Genomic DNA, 16,135 nt, shown 5'->3' with positions numbered 1-16,135 from the left:
TGAAGGCAAACAGTACAAGAAAGCATCTATTGCTTAATATGCACTATGACTTGAGACTAACACTAACATTAGTCACACTTGAAACTCCTTTTTGAAACACTTCTCCATCTCATAAGATCTTTTTCTGTAAAACTCTGCCTTCACTGCAAGTAGCCTTCCAAAGGGGCTGATGCAAAACCAGTCTTCATGCACTTTCTTGCTCTCTGTTTTGCCATTGCGAATAGTTTGCTGCTCATTTAAAAGAAGAAATAACTATATTAGCATATAATTAAAAATTCATAAACAGGGTGTTTTTAAAAAATCCTATGCAAACTAGTAAACTTTATTAAAAGATGAACACCATTATTTATATACTAAGATTAGAGACAAAGAAAAAAATGTACATCTTTTGAGGTGTTTCAGGGGGGCCTGTCAAACCACTTTGTACAATGAGCATAGGGTATCAGTTCTAACTGTAGGGCACAGTACTTCTACACTGAACAAGGTTTATGTGAGCTAAACCTCAAATCTCTGCCAGTTGGAGAGTAGGAAGGATATTACGTATTTTGGATGTATTTTACTTAACAGATAACAGTTGCTAATAAAGCTGAAGGTCAAATCAAATCTTTGTGCTTGAAATGGCATTGAATTCTTCTACACTTAGAATTAAAAAAAAAGAGAATAAATAATTTTGTTTCAGAAGCATTTGACAGGGATCTCTTATTATGCTTCAGATTTTTTTTTTAATGGTGGATTTATTTGTTCCTAGGTAAAACTCGAAGGACCTGTCTTCCGCCCTCTAAATCAGCAATTGAGCATAGCTTTAGGGATTTCAGCAGAAACCAGCTATCAAATTATCCCACTCTTCCACTGAGCAAGTCAATAGAAACTCTGCAGCCAGGGGAAAAAGAAAGCCGGCTGGGTTGTACACATCGTGCTCTGAAGAGCTCTGTCAAGCCTCCAGCCATCATAGCTCTGAAGAAGAACCGCAGAAGTTTACCAGTAGCTGTGTGTCGAAGCTATGAAACTCTGGATGGCCCCCAGGGTATAGATCCATGGCCAAGATCCCACTCACTGGATGATCTCCAGGGAGAACCCAATACCAACTTACAGGATGCTAACAAGAAAGTAGGTTCTTTTCCTCAGGATTCACTGGATACAGCTAAAAAGGCAATTGGCTCTGCCTTGCCGCCTCAGTCTCACGGAGGCAGCTGTAAGGTAGATGATGTCATGGCTAAGCAAGGCAAAGGGGCTGCTAATTCTCAGAAGGGAAGAGCTAAGGAATTGAACTGCTCTGTAATGGAGACTGCAGGTGGAAAGCCTGCTCCATTCCCCCTGAAAAACTGTGAAGCTCAGCCTGCCTTAGTGATGCATCATGCAACAAGGACACCTCTGGAAATACAGAGTAAAGGTTTTCATGACCTTGCACGGGCTGATTATGCTCCAGTCCTTAAGGGAGGTCTAGAAGCTGAGCAAAAAAGCACAAATGAAGCAAGAATGCAACCAAAAAATCCCTCTCAGCCACCACCTGTCCCTGCCAAAAAATGCCGAGAACGCCTTTCTAATGGATTATATCATCCTCCCACGACCACAAGTGGAAGCCACTCAAGTTTAGAAGCACCATGTTTGCCAGTAAAAAAGACCAGCTCATCCACTCCCATTGATTGTCATGGAGTACCTGTCCACAGGACATCTTCTGAACAGGAGCCCAGTAGCCCTCCTAGCCCGCTGCCACCCTGGCTGTCGGAGCTCCCAGAGACTGCTAGTGTTCAGCAGCATGTGGTAAAGCTTGGTCCTGCATCAGCAAGGAAAGTCTCTTGCAGCAGAGGAATGGATCTGGAAATGGTGATAGAAAACAAGCTGCAGTCTGAAGACATTGATCTTACTGAAGAACCATACTCAGACAAGGTAAGTGGTAATCACTGCAGTGGTTTTATTCCGCTAGCATTCCAAGGGATAGTCTGTCATTCATTGTATCTGTCATTTTTTGTGGGTAACTGGCCAAGATAAACCAACAATCATTGGGACATTAGACATTCTACAGCTCTTGTTTGTCTTTGCTATCAGACTTTATGACTAAAGTAGTCCTTGTGTTGTAGGGGACTCAGAAATCATCTTTTCAGTCCACTGGTGCCTTGGTGGCACTGGACATGGGAATGGTCTTTCTCTGCTAATGTGGGGGAATAGAGCTGAAAAAGGAAGTAATGATTAGGTTTTATGTTTCCAAGAAACTCTGAATTGATAGCATCAATTAGTACATCTTCTTGTAGTGGGGGGAAGGAAGGAATCTTTAGGGATTGCTTTTTTAGTTTTCCTGGAACCTTGAGGAAAGCTCCTTCTTGCTCCCATCCTGGCACTTCTCTTTCTGTTGCATTGGTTGGTCTGTATAGCTACACTTTTTTAATCTGTCCTCTCTCCTTTGTGTCTGGCTGGGAACATTCAGCATGGTCGCTGTGGCATTCCTGAGGCTTTGGTACAGAGGTACTCTGAAGACTTAGAGCAGCCTGAAAAGGATGTGGCTACAAACATGGACCAAATCCGGGTAAAGCAGCTCAGGAAGCAGCATCGCATGGCAGTGAGTATTTCCATAAAGCAGATTTTCTCCTTTCTGAGCAGACTGTTAAAAGGATTGGTTGGTAGTAAAGGGAGATACTTGAGAAATCCTGGTACAGAAGTACTCGTTATGTTCATCCAGCAGGTACAAGATAGGTAGAAGTACTGCAGGGGCAGGAGGTACCTCCCCCAGTCCCAAAGGAGGACAGTCAGTAGTTGAAAGGAAAGTGGATAACCTTCTTTTGACCAAATAATGATCTTGAAAGTCTAAGCAGACTGCAAGCAGTGGTAACAGAGACTTGCTCACTAAGGATGGCATGTATTAAATGCTTCTGTATTAAAATTTGAAAGGTTCTACACTCCTTTTTCATTTTTTAAACTATACTAGTGTCCACTTCTCCTTAGCAAAAGCAGAAGGGAGAAACCATCAAAAACTTAATGGCTTCTTCTGAGAGAACTTGGTCTGTCTGAGGAGGTAATAGGCAAAATTGGTATTCTCTTGCCTTACTGAGAAATTAAATGGATCACTTGAAAAGTCTTATTACTGGGTATTCTTTACTGATCTCAGACTGATTCAGAATGGCACATGAAAGTCAGCCAAACAGCCGAATACTGCCCACTGTGTCTATATTGCCAAAATTGTTGTCAGTGCTTCTGGCCGAGGGATCTGAGCCTTTCAGCCCACACCACTCTCATACTGACAAATGTGACATGAGAGAAGTTACATCTGCTATGAAATCCTACCAGTTTAGAAGAGAAAACAAAAAAAAGACTTGTTGTAAAACAAGCAGATGTGTTTAACATTAAGGGTTCTCTGTTCTTTTTTTTTCACTCCCCAGATTCCAAGTGGAGGACTCACAGAAATTTGCCGCAAACCTGTATCCCCAGGACTCATCACCTCTGTGTCTGACTGGCTGATTTCCATTGGTCTGCCTATGTATTCCAGCCTGCTCACAGAAGCGGGATTCAACACACTGAGCAAAGTGCCTTCTCTGTCACAAACTTGCCTTCAAAAAGCTGGCATCACAGAGGAAAGGCACATAAGCAAGCTCCTGGCAGCAGCAAGACTCTTCAAACCTCTTGATCCAGAGGCAATTTAACATGCTCCATAGTGTGACATTGCCTGGTCGAGAATCCACTGCTTCTTCCTGCACCAGTACCACTCTAATCACTTCACATAGCTAAGGGGATCAAGGAAGTGGCTCCCCAGGACAGGCAGATATCTTCTTCAAAAGATATGAAAGTATTTGGCCACTGAAGGAGAAGAGAGGCAACCACCAGGTAACATAGATGTGGTACTTCCCTCCCCCCTCACTCCCATCTAAAGTATTCCTATTTCATAAACTGCACAGGGTTGGCCTGAGAATCAGAAAGCTTCACAGAATTAAGGGACCCTTGCACATTTTCCTCAAGTTTGTGATAGTGATATTAGTAACAGGTCTTTTGTACATCTGGGTTCCAGGTACCTGAAATCAGTTCTAAAGACCAGGTACAAATCAAGGTGCAAATTCCAGTAGAAGCTGTTTGGCAAATGTCTTTTGTTTATTACAGCAGTCTAGAGCTAAACACAAAGCCCTCCCCAGTCATCTTTGCTGTTGCTTGGTGTAGGTCCTAGTTGCTACGAAGTCTTTAGCTAGGCGAAAGTTGATGGACTGAAATTAGTTTTCAGTGTGGTCCATCTCTGTCACTTCAATGCAACTAACCCACGGAGAGTCAGAAAGCTTCTTTTTATTTGTACAGAGCTGAGGTCATTTTTATAACTGCTTTCTAGCAATCAGCTTTTTATTTGCCTTAAAATAAGCTTTTAAGCAGTTACCTAGTGTTCACTTTACCTGTTTTCACATTTCCCAAGCCTTGTTTCAACCTGTCACACATAAGTTGCATTTAGGGTGATTTCCAGCTGAAGCAGCTTCTATAAAATGCCTCATCATAACATCTCCTGTGTTGTAGAGGTGCTTTTACAAATGCAGGGATATGCTAGGTTTCGGTTGTCAGGTTAACTCCTTGTTCACTACAGTTTGCATTTACTGTTGTTACTAAACTGTTCCAAGATATACTGCCTTGTATATATGTAACTGCTTTTTATTTTAATCATATTCTGTGTACTGTGTTATATTGTCAATCATAATGCTGCAGCTTTGACTTGGTATCCTGACCATATTGATTCCAAACAGTGGGTTTCTGCAAATGAAAATTCACATGCATTGAAAAAGCAAATTGTGTCCCACAGAAATCATTAGACCCAGTAATTCCATGGCATGGACAAGAAAATTTACAGATAGTCTTATGAATAACACTGTGATTTTTAGAACACACCACTGTGTTACTATTACCTCTCACTGGAAAAGAGCATTGTTCTGACAAATGTGATGAACCATTTTTCATGATGCAGTGATATTTTTCTGCCTAGCTCCATGTGAAACGTTCCAGTCGCATATGTGACTAATGACAGATTTTATTTTTCTATATTGGGTACATGTTTTATATACCAAATACAAATTATCATGAATAGCACATAACCACCTTTTTCTTTGGGGTCTAAATGTGGTGTGTCCCTCAGCTTCTGCTAGTGCAGATACTCTGTGGAAGACAGAGCATGCTCAGTCTGGCAGGTAAAGGGAGATAGAATAGAAACCTGGGCACAGGCCAGGATGTCTGGCTGTTTCCAGTGTCAGTTCTGACATCAATTTACTGTATAAAACCAGACAAGGCACTTCACTGTTTGGTGCCCCAATTATCCCAGTCTCATACTGAGCTAATGACTTCTGATAAAATGCTGTCAGATTGATGAATGAAAGATTGTGGTTACTCCATGATTCCTTACTTGTCTGTCCCTTTCACAGTTCATGTTTTAAGTGGATGAATATGCATTTTACTACAGATGATAACTAATTTGCCTTCTGGTAGAATTGACAGCTGTTAGGTTTACTTCCCACATTTTGTATTTCACCAGTGTCTACTGCACACCATCATATGAAGGCACCTAAGTCACTGATGCAACTTGAGATTGTTCTCAAGCAAAACTCTTCAATATTCTCCTTGGTGCCTGATAAGCAGCATGTTCTGATATGACAGAATCAGGAGAGATAGAACAGACATGTTTTGTACAGCTGGTAAAAATCTGTGCAGACTTGCCCTGAGCCCTGTGTGCAGTTTTGGGCACCAGAATATAAAAATTACATTAAGCTATTGGGGAGCATCCAAAGGAGGACCACGAGGATGGTGAGGGGTCTGGAGGGGAAGCTCTGTGAGGAGCAGCTGAGTCTGTTCAGCCTGGAGGAAACTGAGGGGAGACCTCATTGCACATCCTCATGATAGGAAGCAGAGGGGCAGGTACTGATCTCTTCACTCTGGTGACCAAGAGAACAGTCTGAAGTTGTGTCAGGGGAGGTTTAGGTTGGGTATCAGGAGAAGGTTCTTCTTTCAGAGGATGGTTGGGCACTGGAACAGGCTCCCCAGGAAAGTGGTCACTGCTCCAAGCCTGAGTTCAAAAGATGTTTGGACAATGCTCTCAGGTACAAGGTGTGACTCTTGGGAATGGTGCTGTGCAGGACCAGGAGTTGGACTTGATGCATCCTCTTTTGTAGCTCAGTATATTCTATGATTCTAAAAAATAAAAGAAAAAAATTTTTAAAAACTTAAGTGTTTTTTTAATAATTATTATTTTTCTCTTGTTCCTCTCTGAGGCTTACATGGTGACTATCAGTAGGCCAGAGATGGAAAGAGTATTGAGACTTCCTGGGATTGCTAGTAGGGACCAGAACAGAGTAGAAGTAAGTGGACAGCAGTTATATTACAGTGAGGGAAAAGTCCCAGCTGACTATAGCAATAAAAAAGGAAACAAATTTCCTTGTGTTGCAGGGAAGACAAGTCATATAATAAAGCTCTTCCATATTAATCACTTCCCCTTCTCTTAATAACAGAAGGAGAATTATGGGAATAAGCTGAACCTGTTTGCCAAACTCTCTTTGAAAATCCATTTTTTTAAAATGATTATGTGACCCAGGGAAACCAAATCACACCCATCAGGACTGGAGTGAGCAGTTTAAAATTTATGAGTTTTAATATTTGTTTTGTTTTCTTTTATAGACTGTGCTTTTTAGTCTTACTTGAATTACTATTTTAGTTTATATTCTAATCAAAAAAAGCCTTAAGCTTCTCAGTGTTTGAGCTTCCCTGCTGTGGTTTCAGTGATCTGTGGCATTCCCCAAGCAGCTGAGGTGGTGCATTACGAGAGCCATAACCTCTTGCATCTTCTTGCAACCTTCAGTGCTCTAAGCAAAAGTTCACTCATTAACTCTTGGAAAGCACAGAAGAAACCTGATACTGGAATCTTCATCTGCTCTGCTCAGGCTCACCATGTTAAGTATCTATCCATTGTATCTTAGTAACTCAAACAGCTATTTAACAATAGAAGCAGCAAGCCCAAAATATTACCAAATGCCATCATAATCATATGCTTTGATCAATAACCTGCTGTTGCTACCCAGGTAGCAATTCCCTGTGCTCTTCTATGAGCCTGGCTGTGGATGCAGACTGGGAGCACGATCAAAAGCATTAAACATGGCATTATTCAGACAGGCCATCATGTCTAAGAGCAGCAATAGTGGTCGATTCACCAAGTCACAGCTGTGCAGTTGTACTGTATTATTTTTAGAATAAATAATACTTTCAGTCCAAGATACTTTTAGCATTAATTGACACCCTTTGGGGAATCAAAACTGTCAAGCAAGTTATGTAACAACTAACAAAGTTGCACTTTCTGTATATGAAATCAATATTTAAATAACTTATTTTTCTCCATTTGCTGTTCTTAAATGATGTAAGTAGCTGTAATATACCAGTACTCAATATGTCCTGCAGTTTGCTTCAACCCAAGAAAGCTGTGTATTGTAAAGAAAAAAAAACAAAAACAAAATATGAATGTGTAAAGATTATTGTGCTGTTTCATTTAGCAAAAAAATGGTTGACAAAAGGGTTTTCCTGTGTATCAAAACTTGTCTATAATTATATGTCATACTGTTCATAGATAAAAAGTAAATAAATTTCCATGGTCTCTCTCTATTTTTTTTTGGTTTTTTGTTTGTTTGTTTGTTTTTTGTTGTTGTTTTTAATTTTGCTAACAGATCCTTATTTAAGTGCTTACGTAGTGATGTATTATTTTGCTTATTTCTTTGGCCCTCACCCTGTCGCTCACCTCTCCTTGTAAGCACTCTCAACACATCTACAGCAGGAGGAAAAGGTTTAAAAAAATTTAAAATATTAAAAGCCCAGGTAATTCAGGACTAGAAGCAGCTGTTAAATTATATGATGTGAATCAGCACAGTCCAAACTTCGTCTATTATATCCTGTGAATGTCCAGCTGCTGGGCTCAGTGAGATATGTGTGAGAGGCCTCCCAGGTCTCCCTTTGAGAGCCTCACCACTTTGCAGTGGAATAATTAATAATTGGTGAACCCAGAGGAAGGGCCCATGAGTACAATGCTGTGGAGTTGTAGTTACAGCTCTTGCCTGCAACAAGGGATTTCAAACCTGGTTTGCAAATGCAGCTCTGCTTTGTTTGGCTGGTGAGGTGCTGGAACTCCCCTGAGCAGCCAGGAATGTCTCCAGTCTGGAATACGATTCCAGTGTCCAGGGTTTGGGGCAGAGGAGCCTTGGGACATGACTCTTGGCATTTCCTTCCAGCCCACTTGAGTAATTTCTTGCTGACTATTTTGCATTTGTTGGTCTGGTTAAATTTGCTGTGTAATTAATGGGTATGCTTAGCTGCCTAACAGCGTGCGGCCAGCTCCTCATGGCAACGGCTTGAAGTTAATCCTTTGTGGATTTAGCCCCAAGGAACGAGGGGAGCTGTGTCTGCACGAGTTGTCGTTAACCGGAAGCTGAACTCAGGAAACGACACAAAGCGGAAAACTAAAGAATCTTTTGGGCTGGATCCAGACAGCTGAATCCTCGTCCCCTCCAGGCAGCGCTCCCCGCGGAGCTGCGGGACGGGGCGAGGGCTCTGCGCGGCCATGAGGGGGCGAGGGCTCTGCGCGGCCATGAGGGGGGCGAGGGCTCTGCCCGGCCATGAGGGGGGTCAGGGCTCTGCCCGGCCATGAGGGGGGTCAGGGCTCTGCCCGGCCATGAGGGGGTGAGGGCTCTGCCCGGCCATGAGGGGGGTCAGGGCTCTGCCCGGCCATGAGGGGGTGAGGGCATCGCGCCGCCCTGAGGGCGCTCGGGCGGCAGAGGGCGCCGCGCCGCTGGGACCCGCTGTTTCCAAGGGTCTCTCAAGTAACAAAACAGAAATAAAAACAAAACAAACTCTGTACAACATGAAAAGCCAGGGCGCTTGCCATTTCTGCAGCTGGAAGGAGTATTGCTTCCCTTCCAAGATTGCTGTGGTCCATGATTGCGTTGGGAGAAGCTGAAACACAAAGCCCCCATCTATTGCTCTCAGCGTTTTGCTGCTGTGTTTGATCCAAATGTGTGCTAGCCACAGTAGCTGCTGCCAAAACCAAACACCGCCACCCCCAACACATATATGCCTATCCCTATTCTAAAAGTTCTCTTTCCACATATGTTTGCACCAGAAAATGAGATGTGGGAGAAATGTGCTAAAAATGCTTGCTGCTAATACTTAGAAAAAGAAACTTTATGCCTGAGCAGAGGGATCATGTGTGTTATAAATTATCAAATCGGGACCCAAATTTATAAGAAAATTTAGCAATGATTCATTAGATTGTCAGCGAAACAGAATTTCGATCAGAAAAAAAAAACACCACAGCCAAAGGCAGCGTCAGCCCCGGGATCGGCGCTGGGTGAACCTGGATCTGACGGCCAAAATGTCAGTCTCCCCCTGGGCTCACACCGCCTGCTTCGAGCAGCATGCTTTTATACAGTTTATTCTGCCTGAGGCAGAAATGACCAAATGCTCCTTTGTGTTCCTTCACATGCAGAACTGGAGCCATACATGTGCAGGGGTAGACAAAAGTCCAGTTCCAGGTGTCTAGATGTCATCAGAGCACTCTGGAGAAGTCGGCATTCATACGTAACAGAGTGGCGCCGCAATCTTCGAGGTGGAGGTGCGAGATCACTCTTGCATTCCAGGGAAGTCGGAAATCACCGCTCAGGAAGGTTCCATTCATACGTTAACAAACTCAATATTATCTTAACGTTGTCCGGGAAGTAATTGAATAAAAATAAGACTTTGCTCCTGGCTGGGGTGGTCAAAAGACATAGGTTGGATTTTACAATATTTTATACATTAATAGCATGAATTATCTCTACCATACTACATGTGTAAGCCCCCAGAGACTTAAAAACTATGAATGTAATGTTATGTGTACCACCAGAGCTACCTCAGGAGTCCACTAAAGGAGGATCCTTTAACTTTCAGGAAGCAGTATAAAACAAATGGTGTGACTCTTGGGGATGGCACTGTGCAGGGATGGGAGTTTGACTCAGTGATCCTTGTGGGTCCCTTCCAACTCAGCATATTCTGTGATTCTATGATTCTTACTAGTTCTTAGCCTTGCTCTTTTTCAGGCACTGCAACCTTCACAGCATAAATGGACATCATTATTTGTTTCCTTCAGTTCTGCAACACAAGTAGTCTGTGCTGAGCTTGTGCCTGCAGGAGTTTGCTTGCTGGGATACTGGTACTGTCCAAGTCCCAAAGCTCTGATATTACCAAGATTCTGTCATTTCCAGTGGGCTTGGGCCTCTCTCCAAGCAGAAGAATTTTTGCACATGTAAATGGACTTAGTAATATTCTACAAGCAAAAGACCCCAAACCCTCTTTAAAAACTTTTCAGGACATTTATTGAATTAGTATTCTTCCAAAAAGAGTCAGACGAGAACCAAGCCCTAGGTCTTATTTGAAAGAAATACTGTTTCTCGGCCTGCTACAGTTGAAGTCCTTTGTAAATATAGGTGCCCATGGTCAAACAGAAAGATGCCTGGTGGGATTAGCTGCTTCCAAGACTAGACAGGTTTGAGTAGGAGAGAAAGGTAAGTTGGGATTACAATTTCATACTCCAAACCACCTTGCTGTTACTGAATTTGGTTAAGTTTGCCATCTCTGAGATGAATCCTGCATAGCCTTGAAGGTTCTGGACTTGGTTCTCCCAAGCTGGATCCATTCCAGGTAGGCAGAAACCTTTGCATCCCTGACAAGTTCTGCATTCCTTATGCTACTATGCATATGCTATTCTGAAATTCCCACAAGTTGCATTTTTTCACTTAGCCACAAATTGCATACATGGATGTGCAAGTTTGTGAGAACAAGGCTGGTGTTTATGTCCGCAAATCCTGTCTTGAGGGGATACCCTTGTGAATTAGACTATCAATCTACTGCACTGTTTGCTTTTTTTTTTTTTTTTTGGCTCCACTAACTCCTATGGTAATGAGTACTCACCAGGTACTAAAAATGGAAGATACAATTTTTTATTTTCTTTTTTATGTTTTACTGAAGCATGACTAAACTGTTAATACTAGCACTCACTTTTAAAGTTCTGATTTAAGTGGCTCCATTTGCACTTAGCCAAACAAAAAAAAAAACCCAGCACCATTTCTCTGCCTCAAAGAATGGAACTGGATTGTCTCTCTGGCAAGTTCAGTGTTGATTAAAAAACCCATGCAATGCCACCTCAGCCCTGTGGTGAGCTGTTCCTGTACATCACTAGCAGTGTGATAGTAGCCTCTCTTCCATTCTGATGTCCTGAGTCCCCACTGGAACAAGCTTGGTAGTGACAGCTAAGGTCAGTTCAACTTGCAGGTGTGTTCAGGTCCTAGCAATCCTACAAAGCCAAAAAAAAGAAAAAATTTGCAATCCTGCCGACCACCTAGTATGCCCTGAGGTGTGAGCAATTTTATAGCTGGCACTGGCTATCTGAAACCAGGATGAGTGACACTTCTGAGCACACTGGGACTGCAGGCAAGCACTACATACCTTTTTGTTTTCTTTTAGCAGCACTGAATTGCTTGCCATCCAGTGGAGCTGCTGCATGAGTGAGCAGCTCCCATTTGCTGATAGTGAGAAGCAGGATTTCCCCCCGGTGCCTCCCACTGCAATCAGATCTGCTGCTGTTACAGAGCAGCACAGGCTGCGCTTCTTAGGAGCATCAAAGCGTGAGCATCACAGAAGCATAGAAGGTGTTTTGGATTTGGAGCAGTGCAATTTCTGGAGAGCAGAAGAATGGCTTAGATCAATTCAATTACACAAAAAAAGCGCTTATGTGCTTAATAAAGTCATCTAATGAAATGAGAGATGAGAGGCTCCCTCAATTCATTAAACCACTTCCTTTTGAAAGAGACTTTTTTTTTGGATTTAGAGCATGCCCTGGGACCAATTGCTGACTTCTCACTTTTTTTCTCCTCAGCCTGATGACAAAGTAAGGAAAAGTTTCAGGCTGCTTTCTAACACACATGTGACCATCAGTCAAAAATTTGCTTTTTGGCCCATAGGAAACCTCTGGAAGGCATTCAAAAACTTGTTTGTTTTCTTTTTTCTTTTGTGTCTATTTTAGCAGTTTCAACAGTTGTTTTGCTTCAGGAATATGGGAAGCTTCTACCTGAGTCTGTGAGGATTCATGGAAATTCACATCACAAGCAATGGCCCAAGCTTCCACGCAATGCCTGTCTATGTGTAGATGTGTCTCCCCTGGAGCTGGCAGGTGTCTGCAACACAGTGTTTAACCTTGCAGGCCAAGCTTCAGAGTTGTTTCATGCCCAGGAACACATAAACAAATTTCTCTATGCTTGTCTGCGTACACAGTAGACCAAGATTCAGCCTCACTCCTTGCATCCTTGTGGGCTGCATCCTACTGCCTTCTCATGTCATGTTATGTGTTTGGCCTGTGAGAAGACCAAAGCCAAGGTTTTTTCAAGTTCTGGTCATTGTCTGGTGCTCACTTAGGAGTGTCCCCAAGCAAAAGTGGCTCCTGATGCCTTGTGTAAGCTGCCCAAGAGGTATAAACGGCCTGGCAAAAACACAGTTAACACGACACTGTTCTGGTGAATACCTCCTTAGGGCCTCACAAAGATCCTGGGTATAACACAGAAAGGGAGGGGAAAACAAACCAGTGAGATGGAGACCCTCCATGCTGGTCACTATTTCTGCTCCTTTTTCCAGGTGTATCTACTTGGCTGAGAACTTTTGTAAAGTTCTGTGAAGTCAAGATGCTATTTGGAGAAGAGAAACTCAATTCAATCAGGTAATTGAGAGAGCATCCATACCAGATGCACTCTTTAATTCTGAGAAATACTGCTTTTATTGGGAGCATTGAGTCCTGAAGCACAAGTAGTGAAGGGCCCAGGAAAGCAGGAAGCTTTGGTGGCCTACAGTGAAATCCTACAGATGTTGTCTTCTTGATGTAAGTGAAGTAAATCTAGATAAATCCTACTTAGAGAGAACTGCAAAGATCTGTTAGGTTGCACCCTGAAGCTTGTGCAAGGTTTTCACAGTGCCAGAATAGGAAACATCTGATTTCTCTTACTTGCTTTCAGTTATTTCCAATATCAGCCCCAAAGGGTTCCTTACCTCAGTTTAATCCTGCGTGTGCTGTGGGAATAACATTTACAGGCTGTGCCTCTCTTCTTCCTTCGTGCCCTCCCAAGGTGTGCCTGAGCCGCCCAAGCACGGCAGTCCCTCCAAGCAGCCACAGGGAAAATCCATCTCTGTAGTATTCCTGGCATGTGTTTGCTCTGGCTGCATGAAGGGCACAGGAGGAAGGAAAAGGGATCAGCCAGCTCATGGAACAGCTGAGGTAGTAGTGAGGCTTATTGGGAGAGACAGGAGGGAAAGAAGGAAGGGCTGGATGAAGAAATTAGGGGAAAACCGGTGAATGTCTTAAAAACAAGAGCAGCGTTTCTTACCTTCTGGGAACACAGAGGTCTGACATTCTCAGGTGTTTATTTGGTGTGAATTAGGTGAGGTTGTGCCTTGCCTTATTATGCATTTAATAAGGTAGTTTAAGCGTACTTTTTTTGAAGGAGAAACTCCTTTAAAAATATATGAAGAATTTAAGGACAAGTAGAAAATTCTCCTTTACTTCCACTTGTGGGAGCTACATGCTGTTCTCCCCCAGAAGAGGCATCTCTTGGCTCAGGACAATTTCCACTGGACAAGGTGACACATCAGGCTCTCGCCGTGGGGTGCTCTTCTATGTTTCTGTGCTGTTCTGAGCATGTTATGGCTAACTGAATTGCAACATCTACTTCATCCTCCCTCACACACAGCAGTGGAAGCATAAAACAGATTTAGTTCTCCCAGACATGTCGTTTCTGCTCACTGGCCTAACCTATAAAGGAAGCAGCCTTTACAAGGTTTGGCACCACCTTTGCATCAATTATGTCTAAAACCCAAGGCCTTTTTAAAAACCAACCAAACAAAACCCAAATGATGACAGCAGACCAAATAAGCAGCCCCACACTTGTTGCTAGTGGGCCAATTAGCAAAAAAACAGTGGAAGCCTCTCTGAGCCCCATTTGTACAGGAACTCTGCCACTTGCTGCTGTTATCTCCATCCCACGAAGACCTGTGGTTTTCTTCAAGCTCCAGCTTGATTAAAGGTGGAGTGCAAATAGTAATTGATGTCTGGTACAAGGTTCTGAAAATGTAAACTGTTCTGTAGGGCTGCTGCTTTTATCTCTGTTACACAAGGGTCAAATATTTGACAAAGGGCCATTTTTGCCCATCAGTCCATACTTTTAGAAGTCACGAAGCTTCAAAACAAACGCATAAATAAAGTGATGAAGAAACCCTATGAGGACTCAGAGATATTAGCAAAATACACTTGAATCTCTATTGCCTTCCCTTCACTTTATTGCTTACTGACTTGTCACTCTTTTCCACAGAAGAGTGTGTCCTACCTCTCTCCAGGTAACTCACTGGAATATGGGTCTCCCTGCTTGTGCAGTCCTGAGTAGGGACACAGCCATTGATGATGAAGAGCACTTCAGCCATTCCTGTGTCATGCAATGCACAGCTGGTGCCAACTCCCCTGATCTCCCTTCTGGTGCCCCTAAATCCATACCTCCCCTAGCTCCCTGTTCTGAAGGGAAATACCACCACTTGCACCCACCCCAACCCCTAGAGAAGGCTCTGGTGACCTGGGCATGTGGGACAGGTGAGTAGGGAGGCTGGCAGCTGAGGCAGGGTCTGTGCCAAATCTGACATATTCTGTGGGTTTGATCTTCCAGTGACAACCCCAGAAGTGTCCCTGGAGCAATGTGAATGAGCAGGCAAGACACAGACACTCTTGTGACCCACAGCTATCTTCTGGAGAGAGGGTCAGTCAGAAGGAAGAGAATTCATGGAGTTCTGCATAATCTTTTCTTAAGCACAGGAAATACTCCAAGAGCAAGTAAAGTTCCAGATGAGAAGATAACAAAATTTACAGTTTTACCTCCCAAGTCTTCCAAAAGTCCATGTAAGAGACATAACTAAAACAAAAAGCAGTCATTAAAGACATTAAAATCTTGTCCTGCTCTGAAAGGTCATTTCCACATTCATTTCTCAAGTCTTATTTGTTCTGTCTCACATGTGTTGTTTCACACTGACCAGCAATGTAATGAAACACTACTTGAATTATTCACTTGGATAAAGTTTTCAGTCCAAAGTTGGACTTAAAATTTATAACTAAAGCCCCCACAGACTTGTATATAGAGAAGGGTCTCCACATGACTGTTTTATTGGCCAAGTGCTGGATTGCCATCTACTGGAGAGTAAAGAAATAAAATCCAATAAACAGCTATTTCATAGTGAGGGAACTATGTTGTCTGCATTTTTGGCTTTAACTTTCCCTGCTTCTGTACAATTAATACAAGTCTGTGATGGCCTATAAAGTTGTTTCTCTGTTATGGTAAGCAGCTTCTGGCCTTCACTATCTCAAAGTTAGACTGCATAAATATTACTTTTAGAATGAGGCCCTTAAAAAGTTTTTTAAAAGGTTTATTCAAAATGAGCATATATAATCTGTTTAAAGCTGGAATTAATGGATAAGCAGCAAGTAAAAATGTTGCTAAAGATTAAAGTCTTTTTAGTTCTGATCTACTGTGTTTGTGTGGCCTCTGTGTTCTTACAGTTGTAAGAATGGTTATTGGACAGCTAAATAGTATTACTGCTGGGAGATAAAACTGCTGGCAGAATTTCTGCCAAAGGCAAATCAAAGTGAAACACTTAAAGCTTTCTCCCTCTATCTTTTTTATTTGAAATGAATCTGTGTATTTAAGCCTATTAATATACAGTAATCTCTTGCTGCCTTCCATTTACTTTTTTTAAAGACTATAAAGTCCAATGCTCTTAGAAGGTAGAGAAAAGAACAGTTACAGTTTGTGATACAGCCTCAACTCACCCTACCTAGTGCACTACAACTGCCTTGATGAGCTGAATGTTCTTCCTATAGGATGCTCCTCTCATTCATTGCAGAACTTGATCCTGTCCAGGTGGCAGATTTAAAAGAAGGGGGGAAAAATAGATCTGTAGGACTCTGGACTACATTACTGAGGAAGCTTGGGGCAGATATCAAATGAGGCATGTAAGTACAGTAAGAGAAAGATTGGTTTCATGGCTGTGTCAGTTGAAGCTAGTTTGAGTCATGCTTGTAACAGAAAATAGGAAA

At 42.6% G+C, this 16,135-nt stretch overlaps 1 protein-coding gene across 7 annotated transcripts in view; it reads left to right on the top strand.

The window, feature by feature from the left end:
• Window positions 1-7,596, top strand: part of LOC139592762 (SAM and SH3 domain-containing protein 1-like) — a 535,591-nt gene extending 527,995 nt beyond the window's left edge. For all 7 annotated transcript variants that reach the window (XM_071432988.1, XM_071433032.1, XM_071433024.1 and 4 more), the window contains 3 exons: window positions 749-1,887; window positions 2,423-2,554; window positions 3,372-7,596. In XM_071432988.1, the coding sequence (XP_071289089.1) occupies window positions 749-1,887; window positions 2,423-2,554; window positions 3,372-3,632 (1,532 nt within the window). In that variant the 3' untranslated portion in view covers window positions 3,633-7,596. The remainder of the gene's footprint in view (window positions 1-748; window positions 1,888-2,422; window positions 2,555-3,371) is intronic.
• The last annotated feature ends 8,539 nt before the right edge of the window (window positions 7,597-16,135 follow it).

The sequence above is a fragment of the Agelaius tricolor genome, unplaced genomic scaffold (genome assembly GCF_023055355.1).
Source record: "Agelaius tricolor isolate 1412-34295 unplaced genomic scaffold, bAgeTri1.0.p SCAF_1, whole genome shotgun sequence".
Taxonomy (NCBI): domain Eukaryota; kingdom Metazoa; phylum Chordata; class Aves; order Passeriformes; family Icteridae; genus Agelaius; species Agelaius tricolor.
Note: the sequence above shows the minus strand (reverse complement) of the source record. Positions and strands in the feature narration are given on the sequence as shown.